This window comes from Gavia stellata, chromosome 7 (assembly GCF_030936135.1).
Source record: "Gavia stellata isolate bGavSte3 chromosome 7, bGavSte3.hap2, whole genome shotgun sequence".
In the NCBI taxonomy this organism is placed as follows: domain Eukaryota; kingdom Metazoa; phylum Chordata; class Aves; order Gaviiformes; family Gaviidae; genus Gavia; species Gavia stellata.
Genome location: NC_082600.1, coordinates 8,709,414 through 8,727,615, shown reverse-complemented (window position 1 = coordinate 8,727,615; position 18,202 = coordinate 8,709,414). Strand labels below are relative to the sequence as shown.

The 18,202-nt window shown below is 39.7% G+C and overlaps 1 protein-coding gene across 1 annotated transcript in view; it reads left to right on the top strand.

Moving 5' to 3' along the window:
• Positions 1 to 18,202, top strand: part of KCNH5 (potassium voltage-gated channel subfamily H member 5) — a 162,211-nt gene that overhangs the window by 47,643 nt on the left and 96,366 nt on the right. Inside the window, exon 7 of the mRNA XM_059819622.1 lies at positions 13,488 to 13,917. Coding sequence (XP_059675605.1) covers positions 13,488 to 13,917 — 430 coding nt within the window. The remainder of the gene's footprint in view (positions 1 to 13,487; positions 13,918 to 18,202) is intronic.

The window sequence follows — 18,202 nt, the reverse complement described above, 5'->3', positions numbered from 1 at the left end:
AGCTACTTCAGACTATGTATTTGCTAGCCTGTGCCATGTCGTAATTGACCCCCATACCTATATAGACACGCACAATCTTATGTGGATGTAGATGTAGACTACATATGTGATGTAGGTGCTTGAAGACTCTCATGCAGAAGCTGCTGATTCATTGTATAAGATGCCTTATACACTTGAGTGCTATTTTATAATGTCAGAATTAAGGAGAGCGATAGAAAGATTAAAAAAAGGAGTGTGAAAAAAGGCAATGTGAGTTTTCTCCCTGAGAGTTGGAGTTCTTCAAACGCAGTCAGTCTTGGCTGGAGTGGAAACAGTGTCATTTCCATCACGGACAACATTAGGCCAAGGCTAGAGTCTTGTGGAATTCCCACCTGAGGTAAACAGGACTGCAAATCAAAGTTATTTTGTTACTGAGTGGATGTAGAGCCTCAGTAGAAGGATATGATGGAAAAATTGAGAACTGGGGGGATTAAGATGATGTGAGGCAGAATTAGAGGTGTAGGTTTCCATGCCTGGAGTTAGAGCCAGGCTGTTGCAGTCTGCTCAGGGGATTTGGATGTGTGACAAGGAAGGGGAAAAGGTAAGATAGAGAGAGTGATACCTTGCACAGCATAGAGTGATCTAAATTGATGTGATGGATGAGGAATTAAGTGGCTAAGTGGTATTGAAAGGGTAGGAAAACAAGGTAAAATAGGCTGGAGAAAAATGAGCTGAGAGAGAGGAAAGTGGAATCCTTAGTGGGATACGTACTTTAAGAAAATTGGTAGGATTATAGTCCTAGAAATCAGAAAAAACGTGTGGCATCTTTTGTAATTGGGAAGCATTACTTGCACTGAAATACATTCTGGCTAAACCAAAGCCATATAGGAGTGTGAGAAGGGACACTATAAAACATGCTGAGGAATCCAGCCAATTTTCAAGGTACGAACCAGAATGGAGGGTGTGTGCTCAGAGTCTCTGAAACTGGGCTGATTATTATTTCTTTTTAAAGTAAAAGAGTTCTCTGAAACTTCAGATTTAGTCCAAAAGTTTGTCTGTCTCTTCTTTTAAATGAAAAAAAATACAGAAAAAAAGGTTGGAGTAATGGGGTATATGGTGTTTGGATCCAAAGATTTTGGTCACATGAAGTTCCTATTGTTATTACGCTGTGAAGTATGTAGTGACTGGAAGTTTGATTTTTGTCTTGGAGTTACATGAAGCGATGCTATTTTTTTTTCCTGAGTACTTAGCTGTATGTAACAACTCTTTCCATTGGTGTATGCACCGTCACGTACATTTCTGAAATCATGACTCCCTGCTTTTGAAGTAAGAGAATTATGTTACCTTGAGGCTTAGCCTTTATATGTGTTCCGCCTACTAGAGAGAGATAAATATCCAACCTCTGTCAGTCTGGGCTACCAAAAGGTTGTTTATAGCGTGGGTAACCATTGATTCCATACAAGTCACAATTATCAGAGTCACACTGTGCTGAAATTGTCAGCAGATGGGTTTACAGTGTGCCTTAGGACGCTGATCCCATTGCTTGTTCAGGTATGGTCAAACCATGCTACAACTCCCTTTGGAATCAAATGCATATATGTACATCCCAGGGAAAACAGGATGTTTTGCAGGTGCTTGACTCTTGTCCCCACATGGAGCCATGCAATTGGGAGAGTACCTAGAGCTGGAAGGACCTCAGGTACCTACACTCAGGCACAGGCACGCTGATACAGTGCTGATGAGGGTTGCATTTGAGCCTCTGTAAATTAGTATACAGAATAAATATTCCCAAGACTAGGTAGATGGACAAGCTTTTGGCCAAATGGAAAATGCTTCCACAAATTAAGTGTTAAATACAGCTGAAAAAAACCCCTTTGCTATTTGGAAAAATATTGGTGTATTTTTTTTTTCTGGGAATTTTCACTGAGATTCATGAATTTTTGAGTTTGTAATGAAACAAAACCTGGAAGCTTGATCTCATCTCTGCCAGAATCATGGCCCTAAAATGACATGGCACATATTGCGAAGAATGGGACCGGATGCCAGGACAGTACATACAGATAGCCAAATAGATGGTTTTCAAATGAGTTGTATAAAAGATCATCCTTTCTGCAAAAATTAGTTTTCATGAGCCAATGGCTGGAAGTGAAAGCAGACAAATTTAAATGACCTAAAACTCTGAAGTTCTATGTCTATTGTTTAATAATGTAAGACTACATGACCCAATGGCCTTTAAAATTTAGCGATCTGTGCAGGACATATTAAGGCACGGAATCCTAGTAATTGTAATCTTCTTTTAATTAGTACTATCAATCTATTTCAGTGGTGGCAGAAACTTCTTTGCATCACTGCAATTAATAGCAACTACAATAGCAAAGTCTGTAAATTGAAAGCAAATAAAAGCTGATACAACTAGTTTAGCCATATTCACATCTGCAGTGCTTTACTGCAAACATTCCCTTTTTGGGAGATACTTGAAGAAGGATTTATGGCGCCCAGTCCCAGTCTGAGTGGCATATGCAAGGTGAAGATAAATCAGTGTGTTTCAAGAATGTGGCTTTGGCTCTGAAATAAAGTCTATGGGTAGCTACCTTTCTTAGATCTAGGTGGCTGACATGGAGAAAATAATTCCCAGAACTAAATCCCTGCTGCAGCCAAGTGTTAAACTATGATGAAAACTCCTAGCAACATAACGACAGACGCACTAAGCCTGGGACCTAGCATTTTCCCCTTCGTTATGCAGTCGGAAGGCAATTAAATATGAAGAATACTGTCAACCTGCTGTAGCATGCAGAAAAATGCAATATAATAATACAATGGCTTGGTTGCGGTGTCCAAATATAAATGTATCCACCTTAGGCATATATTATATAGATGGTCAACCCTGTTCACCCCTGTCGCTTATTCACCCCTATCACCCCTATTGCACTTAGTTGCAGAATAGCACCACATCTCTTTAGCTTTTATTCAAGCTAAGGTTTTATTCAAGTTCTGCCACTGTTTAATCACCAGCTTTTTTAATGATATACAAGGTCTCGGATATTTCCCTGTGGAGGCACATGAATGTCATCTTGATGTGAGGGGCAACTTGTGAGAGGAAGGGCCTGAACTGGAGTCAGTGCAGGGGAGGGGGATGGTGGGAAGGCAGGCAGGGTTGTCCCGCAAGATGGATGTGACCTGGTAGCCTTGTGCTATACTGCTGTGATGCGGATTATGGCATACTGAACTTTAATTATATGTCTCAGTGGTCTTCCCCCTTCCTGCCCTTTTTTTTTTTTTTTTTAAAAATGTGTTGTATATGTTACTGGGAGGCAGATGTTGGGTATGAGCCATTTAAATCAAATCTTTGGTCAGAGCCGTATTAAGTGATGCAGAGTCCAGTTGGGGCAAATTGTGTGTGGAGTATTTTCAAGGGAAGCTTTGAGTCCTGCATGATCCCTTCACTCGCAAAGGAGGGGAAGGCTTACAAAGGAGATGAGGCAAATGAAATAATCTGGTCAGATAGTCACTGAAATAATGCTGATGGGAGTAGCGCAAATCCACGTTACTGAGATTGCTGTACACAGCTGTCAATGGGAGGAAAAAAAGTCACAGGCTGAGGGATGGGCAATTGCTCCCCACAAAATGGAGCGAAGGTACAGCCTTGGAGAAACTAACTGCGTGGCTAATATCAGAATTAGCAGAGTTTTACCAGGGAGAGAGCCTGGTAACTTGGTGTGAGTCTTTATTTTGTTAAAGACTGGGCTGCTGTTAGGTAGACCCCTTGGCATCAGGGATGTGTGTAGTTCTGGAATTACTTGCAGGAACATTGCAGCTCAGGTTCCTCTCTCTAGATATTTCGTCTCTTTTCATTCCTACACTGGGATAGGAAACTTGCAGTTTGTTGCTGGCATTAAACTATCAGCCAAGTTCAGTATCCTGCTCAGAAGCTGTCCCGACCAATGGGACACACCTTCCTCTCTCTGCCATTTCATCCTCCATCCATCTTCCCTAAGTGAAAATAATCAGATTTTATGATATCATCCTCTTTTTTTGCTGGTTGGGCACTCTGATGCACTAACAAATAAATAGGGCAAGATGCCACATCCCCCTTAACTTGGATCTAAGAGAAATATTTTGAAATCGCCCTTCTTTTTATAACCTCAGTTACTCACTGTTTGAAATGTATTGCATTGTGTAGCTGTGCTATAAACAAATCACTAGAAGTTTATTTATAATGTTACAGTTTATGGACATTTGTGTTAGGGGAAAAAAAAAAAAATTATTAAAAGCTCCCCCACCCTCCTGGGAAAAAAAGATAAATCTTGAGCAATAAATTTAGAGGTGCTTTCAGACACTGCATGAGAAAACCTACTTGCTTTCATTCTGCTGTAAAGACTCAATTTTGTGCTCACTGCAGTCACTACTCCCATTGTTACCACTGGTGCAGGGTCAAGTATTCACAGAATCACTAAGGTTGGAAAAGACCTGTAAGATCATCAAGTCCAACCATCAACCCACTACCAACATGCCCATTAAACCATGTCCCGCAGTGCCATGTCCACATGTTCCTTGAACACCTCCAGTGATGGTGACTCCACCACCTCCCTGGGCAGCCTCTTCCAGTGTTTCACCACTCCTCCAGTAAAGACATTAAATGCACTCTGCTTGTATCTGGACCCAGGATCTAGATAGCTTGTGCAGAAATAAAGCCCCCTACTCCCGTGTGGATTTACATCATTGAATGCAACCTTAAATTCAGTTCTTAAAGTGGGGATAAATCAGAAACGTTGCTTTTTTACCTTTCTCATTCCAGCATTTTGATTTGTAACTATGCAACTTTATTACATTAATTGCTTACCTAAAAAAACCCAAGGAAGTGTTTCTGAGATATGTCGAAAGATTTATTTTAACATTAACTCCAGTAAAGAAGCATTAAGGAGCTAACCAGGGATTTTAGAGCTAAGCTCTATTTAAGTAGCTAAGCTCAAAAATTTCTTTGGGAATGATTTGCTGGTTAAATTTCAAACAGCCTCTATGTCCTCCTGGCTACTTCTCCTGCACTACACAGAATAATACCTTCTGGAGCTGTGCCTGCAGGCTCACCCGCTCCCGTTGGCAAGACTCACTGTTTCAGTTGTTTCCAAAATCTGTAGACACTTTGTTTTCTTTTACATTGTGTACTACCATGTAACAACTGCTCCGTGAAGATTGCCCAAGGTTTACAAAAATGGTGTCTTTTTCACTGCTTCAGTACCAATGTTAAGCTATACCTTGACTTTACAGAATCAGCTAAAAGTGATGAGTTTGGGTGATATTTTTGGTGGGTGTAATCACTTCTGGTGAGGAAAAGGTAATGAAAGTTTTGCCCATACTTCTTTAAATAAAGTATTTGGACTGTATTTCAAAATGTACTAAGCATGAGAGTCATCTGATGAAACACAGGGCCAGGCATAGTCCAAGGCACGTTCAGGGTATGGCTTCTCATGTTCTAAGATGTGTCTCCAAAATAGGTCTGAGGAGTCACCCTGCCCTAAAATGCTTATTTCTCACTGTTGACTGTAATGACACGCTAGTGTGACTAGCTCAGATGCATACCCCTCCATGGTATAGTTTAGGCTGAGGTGAGATGCATCCTGCCCTTGAGACTGTATTTGTCTCACTTCAACTTTTCAAAGGATAAAAACAAAACCAGAAAAAATAATAGTGGTAAAACTCATAGGCACCTTTTGAGTCACTGAGTCATTGGCTTTGGTGGGCAGCTTCATCGTATCACCCTTCCCATAAACTGGTCAAAATCCACATTAACTCATGGTGTCTGCAAATCTCTCTTAGTTTCCAGTCTGCGTGTTTGTCCCTGTGCCAACCTTCTTGGTTAAATATTTCTTTTCCTTCCCTCATGTTTATCTCCTCAATGTGCTTAAAAAGAACAGTCATACCTCCCTCCCCCTGCCTAAACACACCTATTTTCCTTTCCTTGATCTAAGCAAATGGACCTTATCTAGAAACCTCGTTTATGAAATTTTATGAAAATTTTCTTGGCCATTCCAGCTGCCACTCTCTGGACGGAGTTAAGTTTGAATACATCTCTTTAGGGCAGAGCTGTATGTATTACTCCAGGCAGAGAATTCACCTTTGCTTTGTTATTGGGGTTTGGCTTTTCCTCTTGATGGTGGAAACACTCAACTGATTCGTCCTGGAACTGGGTTAACCTCTTCTGTGAGTGCAACCCACTGATTGCTCTGAGTCACTGTGGGATTAACCCATATACCCACATATTTCTTTGTCTCAGTAATCTTCAGCTGAAGATCTTTGTAGTTGTAGACATTTTTGTTAATTTGCCCTGTAATGGATGCCTTGAGACTCTCTATCACATTTTCCTTTATTCCCACCCAGTTATTCTTTGCACTGACAGTGTGTTCCAAAGGTGTGCCATCAGCAGATTTTGTGACCGTCCAGTATTTCTGCTTACTTCACTAAGAAACCATGAAACCACAGAGAGCTGCCACTTGTGAGCCTTGCTAGACTTCCTTTTAATGGTTTCCGTTTTGCTATCCTTTTCACAAGTTCCTCAGTCACCTTACAACCCCAGTCGTGGTTGCTGTTTTCTCTGTGTTTCCTAATAATTTCACCCCTTGCATTACTGAAATACTGCGTCTCTTTTATTTCTTTCTTTCTTTTATTTAGAAAATGGGGTGTGTTATCAGAGAAAGCTATCAGGAAAACTTGGCTAGATCCCAGCTAACCTAAGCTTAGCAAACCTATTGGTGCGCTGATTGCATTTTGATTTATCTCAGTGTTTCTAATTACTCTTTCCCTTAACGTTTGTTGAGGTAATGTATCTGTTTATTTCCTTCTTGATGCATTAGCTTTTCTGGAAAACATCAACATAATCTTTGAAAACTAAAGCTAAGAATTAATTTAATTTTTAGCACAAGCCTGGATTATTTTTACTTCATTGCAGCTTGATCAATTTTGTTGTTCTCTTTTCATTTATGAAAGTGAAGAATCTTTGGGTATTTGTTTTAATGTTTTTTACAAGGAAAAGTTCAACCTGACATTTGGCAATTCTCACTTTATCCCTATTCTTTTTACCCTCTAAGGTGTAGCTTTCTGTTGATCAATTTTTTTATTTCTTGTATATTGTCAGTTCTGTTTCTGTTTTCTTCCTTTGGATGATTATTTACGTGTTTATAACTGATGCCCAGCTTTCCAAGTTTTTTGCAGTTATAACTGATGCCCAGCTTTCCAAGTTTTTCCCCTTCCTTGAGATACAACCTCTGGGTATTTTGTACCTTTTGACATAAGGACATTCCAGGTGTCCTCTGTTGCCAGATGTCTGACTCTCCTATTTCTCACAGTCCAGTTGTCTTCACTTACTATTGTCAATAATACAATAATACAATACTGTCAATACAGTTCAATATACTATCATTTATAATTTGCCAGCTCTTGCACTTTTGAGATCAAGAACCCTGGTCCAGTTTACTTTGTGATTGTTTTTTTTTTTTTATGAACTGATTCAATTCCTTCTTCAAGCCAGTGGGGACTTCTGCAAAATCCTATCAGAACCAAATGTAGTGTAGTATCATTTTCTGTGGAATAATTGGCTATTCAATGAAGAAATAAGCATGCTATTGCATCTGCAGAAAATCTCAGCCTACTGTTATTAATAGCATTTATACTCCAAGCTCATATCGAGAAACATAAGTCTCGCATTGTGAGGCAGTGCTCCGTAATACACGTCTGTGTCATAATACATAATACAGGTTTGGATGCCGCCCAGATCCAGGCTATCCAGATTTCTAAGGATAGGTTTAATTGGTTTAATTTCTTCTCCCTTAAGCTGTGTAAGTGATAGGCTTCGGCTTCTTTGTATTCACTGGGGGGGAGAGAGACAGCTCCAGGAGCTGATTCATCCCATTCCCCAGCTGTCTGAGGTGGAGTGGGTGAATCACTCTTCCGACATGCCTCTCTCTTCATTCACCAGGGAGGAAAGCTGGACAATTCACATAGACTGGGTGGTTGGCCGTAAGGTTGCAGCATAATGTGAGATGAATCCCACCCCAGGAGGGTGGTTAGAGCTCAGTCATGGTGTGGCTGTGGCTTGTGCAGGTGTGCCCAAGCTCAACTTACGGGAAACCATTTTGCTCTTGCACAGAGATAAAGAGCTCAGCCTGGGCTGCCAACTCCTCAGAGGATTTGATCACTTTAATGGCTAGTTTTGCTGAATGGAGGTTGCTGTAATTGCTTGTGTCTAGCAACTCTAAGCGTATTAGCTTAAATTTAGCTTAAGAAGGTCTGTATATACTGCAGTCACACCTTTGACTGCAGTGGCAACATGCCCTACAGCATTTCATAGAAAGGTTCCCAGCTCTGGTTCTTGGCTACTCCATAAATTCTTCAAAACCACAATGTGCTGAACATCAAAACATAGTGAAAAGCTCTTCTTTTTTTTCCTCTGACCTTTTCCGAGACAGTGTTTTCTGTTAAGTGATGCAGTACTGATCCCCATTTTCAGAGCCAGGAGGATTTAGGTTTTAGAACACATTTAAAATGCATGTTTCATTTTTTTGTTGCTGTTGCATGTGTGCCCACAGCTAACAACAAATAAATAAAAAATCATGGAGTGAAATCTAATTGAAAAAGTGCCTAGATTTACAAACACATTGTTCCCTAATAGAAAAAAAAATTATGCACAAATTTACCATTTCAGCATACTGGGATTTAATTTTGAGGTTTAAGCAGATTGTAGTATTTAAATGGTAGAAACTAATAGCTGTTTCTGTTTTTATGCAATAATTTCCTATTGCAGGAAAGACTTACTAGAATAGCAAGTAAACAGCTGATTAAATCTTTTACATCTTTTACAAAGATGCAGCTCTGCTATTCCGTTGCTCCTTTGGTGTAGAACAGGCTCCACTCTCTCTTTCCTGATTTAGGAGGACATCTCTGGCACTCATAGTAACTTGAATAATTTCCTGCACTTGCTAACTTTCATTTTCCTCTGGTGACAATGTTCTCTTTATCCCCTTGCATGTTTGGCTCTCAACCCCTGTATAACATGACTTTGACAGCTTCATCCTTCCTATTGCCTGGCTTAGCAGGGATTCATTAAGCACCAGAGAACTTGGCTCCCTGTTCTTGCTCAAGGTGCAGAGGTCTGTTCCCACAGCGTGTATCGCAATTGCAGGAAACATCTTTCTCAGCCTTGTGGTCAGAAAAGTTTAGCCAGATGAAGACACACAGCTTAGACACTTCTTTCATCCTGGAGGACTGAAGTTTGACAATGTGGTAATATCTAGGATCTGAAACGGCAAGATTCAGGTAATTTTAATGGGAAGGAGTGGTCCCTCTGCATTTCAAACTGAGTGCTGTCATCACTTGTGCCTCTGCTATCAAACTGAGTTTCCTTTTTTAGTATATCAGGAGAATTTGAGAACACAGAATTTGCAAGGGGCTTATGTCAATAAACTTGGGCTTTGTTTAATCATGAATGGCTAATTTAATTCCAAAGTTGAACATCCATTCCTCAAAAATGTCTTTCTGGATAAATTTTACATTGTCTACTTCCTTTGTGTTGGCTTCATCTGTCTGCTAGATAGAAATGGTGGTACAAAAAGGGCTGGTTCAGAGCTACTGCTTGTGTCCTCTCCTGATCCAGTGGCCTTAGGAGTCACTGGGAAAGTCTCCAGTGACTCACACTTGTAACGCTTAAGTAAGTTGATAGGGTGTATCAGATAGGAATTTGGTTCCAAACTTGACATGCAAAATGCAATTCTGGAGTAGGTGGTTTTTCAGTTAAAAGATTTCTACAGCTGAGATGATTGAAGATGAGCAAGCTGAATGGCCTCATCTGATTAAAGCATGATCAAATACGTTAGTCAAAACCTCAAGGGGCAGGATTGGATGGTTCATAACATAACGAGGTATTCTCAGTCAGAGAACACAGACCAGCAGATATTACAGACAGCTGGCCCAATGGCCAAATACAACAATAGAGCGACAAATGTTCTTCCCAGAAGGCTGGATCTTCAGTGTCAAGAACATACATTATTTACATGATGCTAGTGCCAAATGAAATTACATACTCTATTCAAGGTTTCTAATCACCTCTCTATTCCTTGAGTGCTGAGGTTACTTCAGTTAGAGCAGATGCTCATCCTTTACTAGAAGGGTTTCCAAAATATTCATTATGGAGCATAAATACAGTTAAAAGAAAAATGAAATTAAAGGCAGCCAGCAATCAGTTGAGTTTAGAACACTGAATTTCTTAATAACCCAAACTTAATTCAAGGCAGTTATTCTTTCACATACTTTCCACCAAAGACATCGTTGCTGAATCTTAGGCAGAGCTTTGTGTATTAACCATTGCGCATTTATCATCAGGCACTTTAAGTGTAAATGTACCAGCTTGACCCAACCCAGTACTTTAAACAGCGCGATGCATCACCTGGTCACTTACTATGTGCTTAATTGCTCTTTCCTATGTAGTATTTTATGGAATAGGCTTTTAAAGCTTCTGATATTGTCTTTATATTTTGTAAGATTGGACAGGAAATGTAAATAATCAATAAATATGGCTCTGATTTTTTGGCCTTAAAGTAGTGGGTCAGACTGAATTGGCTTTAAGACTTACAGTGTAACTTACTTAGATGAATTACCCTTTGGAAAGAATACATTTCAATGTCAGCTAAAAAGAAGTATTTCTTTTTGTTTTATACGTAAGAGATGTGATAGTTATCTGTGCTTAGGAAAACAAAAAAAATCACAGCACAAACTTTCTCCCAGACTTTGAAATGAATGCTGTATTTTTATATTAGTTGTACAACTGCTAAACTATCCACGTAACTTAGAGAGAGAAGGTGTAATATGGATGGAGGACAGAGTGTCAGACTGTAAACTCTCCGGATCAAGGTTTGACACTCAGTTTGGGTTTGTGCAGTAGAAAGAACAGCGTAAGCCTTGCCACTGGGACGAACTTAAACTACTGGGTGCAAAAAGGGGACTCCCAAGTTTAGATTCCAGGTCTCTAACTCCTTCCCTAGCCTTAATCTTGGTAATGAACAGTGACTCTTTAAGTAAAATGGAAAGAACTGTATCTCCTTGACTAACACAATAGGACCTGATCCTGCAAAAAGCCACCCTGCTGTTTTCTCCCTCTGATTTCACAGCAAGTTGTAAACTTTCAGCAGCGCAGGGTTAATTCACTGAAACACACTGTAGATTAATTTCATGAAATACACTATTAAACTACTTTGTAGTTTTCTTTTTTAATGTAGCTATTCTTTCTGTGGGGTGTGACCCTCATTCAGTAGTCCATTGGCCCCAGTCCATTGTGTAATGAATGCTGTAAGGGAATTCCCAGTTTATTGGACAAGTTGGCTGTTCAGAGTGCCTCACAGGCATATATCCCAAAGCAAGTAAATAAATATATGTTTATATGGCAATAAGAATGATAAACTAGATCTGCGTCTTGTGTAAATGCAAAATACAGAAATCAAAATGGGAAAATTCCACTTCCCTCCATGGTATTAGTCATCATGAGAGCTTGAATGCAAATATAGAACTTCAATTTATTAAGGATTTGGGGAGCTGAAACAAATTCCAACAGGATTTGAAAAGCATACAAGAACTTTGTTGAACAGATTACATCTAGAAATATCAGATGTATGTTACCCTTCAAACGTTAGTTGTGAAAAGAAACAGAGGTGCAAAACAGATAAATGTTTTTCTGGTATGGAAAACTCCAGAAACTCTAGTCTTTTACTGTTTGATAATATAATTAGCCAGTGTTTTGACTAGACTGATTTGATAATGATGCATAGAAAAGGGCAATTTAATCTTGGCACAGTAACTAGGAATGTTTGCCTCATTGCTTTCTATGTCTTAATTTCTACTTTAAATTAAATGTCTTCAGCTTCTGAATGTTTTATATTAGAAACCTTCCTTTACAAACCTTCTATTTTGAGCCACTAATTAATTTAATGCACAAGTTAGGTATAACATGGGATTACAATAGATCAGGACCACATTTTTCTTCTCTTTCTGCATTTATAAACTCTATTAAAATACATTGCAAAACATTTGTGCATGGAGGAGGACATACACATTTCTTTTTCCCTCTCCGATGTTTCTATTAACTTTTTGATGGTCCCTGTGCTTCTATTTCCTGAATATTTTTACTTCCGTTTATTTGTACTTCATTTATCTTGCTTGGAAAAAAAACACTGCACAAATACTTGCTTTAGGAAAATATCTGCAATATCTTTGATCGGAAGGCTAATTAACCCTATATGCAGAGGCATGTGGTTTTCTTGCCAGTACCTTGTGGTCTGTATTATCCTCACTCAGAAAGTTGATGTGCCCGCAGTTTTTAGTTCCATGTTCAGTCAGTGAGACTTCTTATAAATAACAAAATATCCAGAGTTATATTAGCATGGTGAAGGATATGAGGTGGAGACTGTTGGACTAGAGGAAGTTGCCCAGCTGCTTCTGGTGGATGAGAGGAACAATAGGCAGATTTCTCTGTAGTTACCCCTTACAATTACTTTCTGACATTTCTCTTGAGCAGCTGTTAATGCTGAGGATTGTTGAAGTAGGTGGACCCCCATTTTGGCCAGAATAGCAATCACAGAATCATTTAGGTTGGAAAAGACCTTTAAGGATCATCAAGTCCAACCGTAAACCTAACACTGCTAAGTCCACCACTAAACCATGTCCCTAAGTGCCTCATCCACACGTATCTCCAGGGATGGTGACTCAACCACCTCTCTGGGCAGCCTGTTCCAATGTCTGACAACCCTCTCAGTGAAGAAATTTTTCCAAATACCCAATCTAAACCTCCTTTCAGGTAGTTGTAGAGAGTGATAAGGTCTCCCCTCAGCCTCCTCTTCTCCAGGCTAAACAACCCCAGCTCTCTCAACCGCTCCTCATCAGACTTGTGCTCCAGACCCCTCACCAGCTTCGTCACCCTTCTCTGGACACGCTCCAGCACCTCAATGTCCTTCTTGTAGTGAGGGGCCCAAAACTGAACACAGTATTCAAGGAATCCAGTCCTCTGTTTGGATTTAATAGAATACTGTTCTCTGAGAAGCTTTGAGAAGACTCCACTTGGATGGCGTAGCTCCATCTGTGACTGCTATTCCACCACATTTGACCTCCCTGAGTCAGAGGGAGCAGACTCAAAGCAGAGTCTCCTGTTTACTTCAAACTGGCAAAATATCGAATCACTCCTTTTTGTAATAAACATGCCATTTCTCACTTTGGATTCTACAGAACTCGTCTGTTACTTGGAAAGACTGAGCTTGAACGAAGTAATTTATCCACCTAATAAGTGTCAAACTTGATTTACCCTGATGAGGACAAAAGTACTGGAGGGGGAGGAGGGTTTGATCTTGTATTCTGTCATCTGGGGCATGAAAATATTGTATAGAAAGTTTTAAAGCAGATGCAGTAATCGCTGCACAGCCTTCTGTGTTAACCAGCAGGATATTTCAGCTGAAATAATGATTTTTATTCTTTTCTAGGGTATCAGTAGCCTCTTCAGTTCCTTAAAAGTGGTGCGTCTTCTACGACTCGGTCGAGTTGCCAGGAAGTTGGACCATTATCTGGAATATGGTGCTGCTGTACTGGTACTGTTGGTGTGTGTATTTGGACTGGTGGCCCACTGGCTAGCCTGCATATGGTACAGCATCGGGGACTACGAAGTTATAGATGAAGTCACTAATACAATCAAAACAGATAGCTGGCTCTACCAATTGGCACTGAGTATTGGGACACCATATCGATACAACACCACTGGCTCAGGGCAGTGGGAAGGAGGACCCAGTAAAGACTCCTTGTACATATCCTCTCTCTACTTTACCATGACAAGCCTTACAACGATAGGATTTGGAAACATAGCACCAACCACTGATGGAGAGAAGATTTTTTCGGTGGCTATGATGATGGTTGGCTGTAAGTAGAATTTGATTTTATTGTGTTTAAGCAAAAGGTAGCTGTATAGCTAGTGTGATGGTTGCATAGCACACTTGCTGTAAGCTTTCTTGACATCCTAAAAAATCTGAAGTACCTGTAAATAATCATGACATGAACTTGGAGTTACTGAAAACAGGAATTGAAATTGTGTAGTTGCTGTAGCTTTTAAATTGTTTGTGAGACTAAGCGTAGTACATACATACATAAATGTGCCCGATGACAATTTTATATCGAGTTCAGGGCCTCTTCTTTACGCTTTAAAGATGGCTTTAATCATGTTTTAAAGGTCTTGGCTGGAATTTGGTTAAAAGTTACATTGTATAGTCAAATTCAGGACTGAGTTTTGCTTATAAACTTGTACAGGCTTGGAAACGTTTGAAGTGGTTTTAGCCAATTCTCGAAACATTTAGTGATTCCATGAGTGGTCATGTACTTTATGACACTGGTTTGACTTACAACACGTCCTGATTTTATCTCTTGAATGTGGTGACCTTTGTCACCAGCAAAGCTAGGAGTGAAGAAAATGATGACACTACGTTGCACCTTTTCTCTGCTTCCTGCTGTTTCGCAGCTCTGCTGAAATAGTCTAAAAACAATAGTGGTAAGGCATATTTCTCCTTTCATGTGCTGCCAAGGTTAGATCACTGAGCAGCTCTCCTGTTTAACAGAAATCTTTAAAATATAGTAAAGACTGCTGAAAATGTAATATCATTTGGGAGATTTATTTTTCTCTTAAATAAATAATTCTTGGTATTTCTTCGATGCTTTCTATTTTCTGAGCTCTATACAAACACTAAGCAATTATGTAACAAGAGAGCAAACAAAACCTTTTGAAAATAAGATCTGCATAATCTCTCTGATAATTGTCTCAGCTAACACTTTGAGCCCATCTCAGAGAAATATTGAACTATAAAAAGGAAGTTTTCTTGCTACAGTCTTTCTGGATCTTTAGAAGATTAAAGCCATTTGTTTGGAGATTTTTAAATGCTTTTTAAAAAGAGAGGTTGCAGTTTTAGGACTTTGCTTGCAGCGTGGTGCAATGAAATTTCTGCTGAACAGCATCTTTACATGATGGGTTGATGTGTTTCAAAACATTTCGAAGTCCATAAAAAGCAAATCCCCAAGCTAGAGCATTAATGAGCTATTTCAACTAGGCCATGGAAAACCTATAGGTGCTGATTAGCCATTTGTTGAAACTGCTTTGTGGTATTTACAGAAGGCTGGGGATTGGGAGAATGTAGTCGATGTAAAACATTTTAAATACTGTTATGTTTACTTCCCTTGCCTTTTGTGGGGTCTCTGTTGCCCTGCAGAGGACGGTCCCACAGAAGGAACTACGCAGCCGTGGTAAATGATTTAGGGTGGGCTGAGAGATGTAAAAACATAATGAATAATAATAATAATATTTATCAGAGTAACAACAAAATAGATACATGGCCTCAGTAAGTGAGAAGGAAATGGAGCTTGTAACCTACTTTGTATTTGTTCTAGGTAGATTGAACTCTTGCTTTTTCATCACTGAAACATACGTTAAAGGTGGGGAATACACACAGTAGTATCAAAGTTGACATTTACAACAACCTATGTATGTGCTACTGGCTGATTTTAATAGTTTTCATAAGTGTTACCTACAAAATTATTAAATGTACATGTCAAATTTGTAAGTGGTACCTGTAAGCTTAGCAGTTGGAAAACCATGAGTAGGTTTATAGGCTTTTGGGCAAAGTCAAAAGTAGAATCTAAAATTCAAGAAGCATGGCAAAAGGACAGTTAAGTTGCTTATTGCATAAAAATAACGCCATCAAAATAAATGTGGCTTCCCTTGTGAGTGGGGTAAAGAGCATTGTGGCATGCAGGAAGGCAACAGACAGAAGAAACCTTTTTAGAATATTTGCAAGTGTAAAAATGCTCAGTTATGATCAAATGGTTGACTCTTTTCGCAAATGTATTAATGAAGATTTGAAGATTTTCAATTCATGCACATCAGTATGATGACTGCTCCTGAAATCTAAAGGAGTTGCTTGGTTGGTTGAATACTGGTTAGAAATTATGCTAACTTTCAAATAGATACTGGTCATGGGCTTTATACTTGCAGTGTTTCTGCAAGGAGATCAAACCTACAGGATTGTACAAACATGCTTTGCAGTGCCAGCTGCTGAAAACATGACAGTCTGAGCACCAAAATGGGACAGGAAGGCACAACAAATAGCTGATGGAAAAGGCAATTTCTCAGGCAATCAAAGTGGCCAGTGAGCTTGGGAAAAGGATTTGGCCCCAAGAAAAGGTGTAACTAAGAACTGAAAATTATTCGTTTGAGTTGTTTTTGAAACAGGATGTTTTGATTTTTCCTTTGAAACAGAGTTTTGAGATAAACATTCAGGAAAATTCAATTACAGTTCAACCAGTAAAAAACTCTGGTCCCTGAACTGACTCTTGTTATAAGCAGAGAGAGGCTCTGAAATACCTTTGGTACTTTTTCTGAAGAAGTTTGCTAATACCAATAGTTGATATTGGCAGCGTGTTTTCTAACAGAATGTGCCAAATAAACGTCTTAAACTTCGCACTGGAATCAGAGATAGTAATTCATCACAATCCCAGCTGCCTACTCATGCAAACTGCAGATATGAAAGAAAATCTTCACTGCTTTGTCAGCTAGCAGCGGCTTGTTCTGCAAGCCAGAAGTTTCCTATTCACGCTGGCAAAGTTATCGGGACCTGGGAGGAGTATTTGGAGAGATTTGCAAATCCTTCTGGTGGGCAGGATTGCAAAATGGTGTGCTTGGTAAAAATAGCCGAACTAAGATTCTGTAGCTGCTGATAAAGCATTGCTCGGTGCGGGGTGGTGGCGGGGGAAACCCAGATGAATGGGGATGCTTTTCAGTTTGATTGGCAGTTTGTCACTTGGTTGTTCACTGAGGACAGAATCGGGTGGGGTACTTAGACCGAAATACATCACCTGTCTTGCAGGGAAGAGAGCTTTGAATAACTTAACCTCATCTTGTGGAGCTTACTTCAGATTTCTTTTTGCCTTACATGCTCTTTCTTGGTGTCCAGTGCTGTTCAGCAATATTTTTTCTGTTGCTTCTTGACACTTGAAAAGCTAAAAATAGCAGACATAAAGCATGCTATGACAAGGGAGCAAGGTTTTTACACGGGTTATTGTTTAAATACCTATTGTGCATTTGCTACCTAGAGTTGCTGAATATGCATTGAAAATCTGTTTTTTGTAGCTCCTTTTGTGTTGATACAGGTCATTTTTTCCCCTCTCTGCACAGAACAGAACAAATAGGTAGGTCCATCAGATCCTTTGAATGGACCAGGAATTGTTTAGCATCATCATTGTTTATCAGGAAGGACCTTTCTTGTAAAACCTCTCAGCTTGCAGTCTCCAGCAAGAAACTCGGTCTCTTCTGTTGCATGTTGCCCTAGCTCAGTCCACAGTCAGGTTTTAGGCTTCTGCGGCACAGCCATAGATGTAGATGTAAAACTCAGTGGTTTTGTGCCTTTTGCAAAAAGGAATGTATTAAGGAAGAAGCCAGAAAGATACTACTGGTTTGTACACCGTTACTGTCTTGCAGCTCAGCACAGCCAGGACTTCAGTGAGCAGAGTCTGTAAAAGGGAAGAGACATTTTGGGGAAGGTGGCAATATGGCAGGGCAAAACAGCCTGCAGAATTCAGGACAGATGAGTTTTTCTGAAGAAACAAGTGTGAATGTTTAAGCCGCAGGAGTTTGTGTACTGCCGTATGCCTGACATCATAATAATAAACATGAGTTTATTTGTCCAGCTCAGTGGGCCCAACCTACCACATACTTCATCTAAGCACTAACAGAAATCCAGTATATTCCTCTGGTCACTGAAGTGTTCAGACGACTCTTGCTGCAAGGGAAGGTCAGAACAGGATATCAAAGGCGGTAGTGTCAATGAACGTTGAATACTTCACTGTTTGTCAGGGTGTGAAAGTCCCAGAAGAATCTCTTAGTCTCAATCTCTTAGTCCCCAGAAGAGCTGAGAAAGGGTGCTTTGTTGTTCTTGCTTTAGGGAGATACTTATATCTCATATACATAGCTTGCTTTGGCTTCTATTTACTTCCAGATTTATGGGGAGGTTGTTGTGGGGGAGGTATTATTTTTCAATGACTGGTTTTAAATTATGGTTTTGTGTACGAGCAGAAGAATTTGTTGTGGTGATTGTACAGGGTACCTTCTCTGGAAAATTGGTTATTTCTGCCAGCTATTGGAGGAATTTCTAAATAGCTCTTTCCA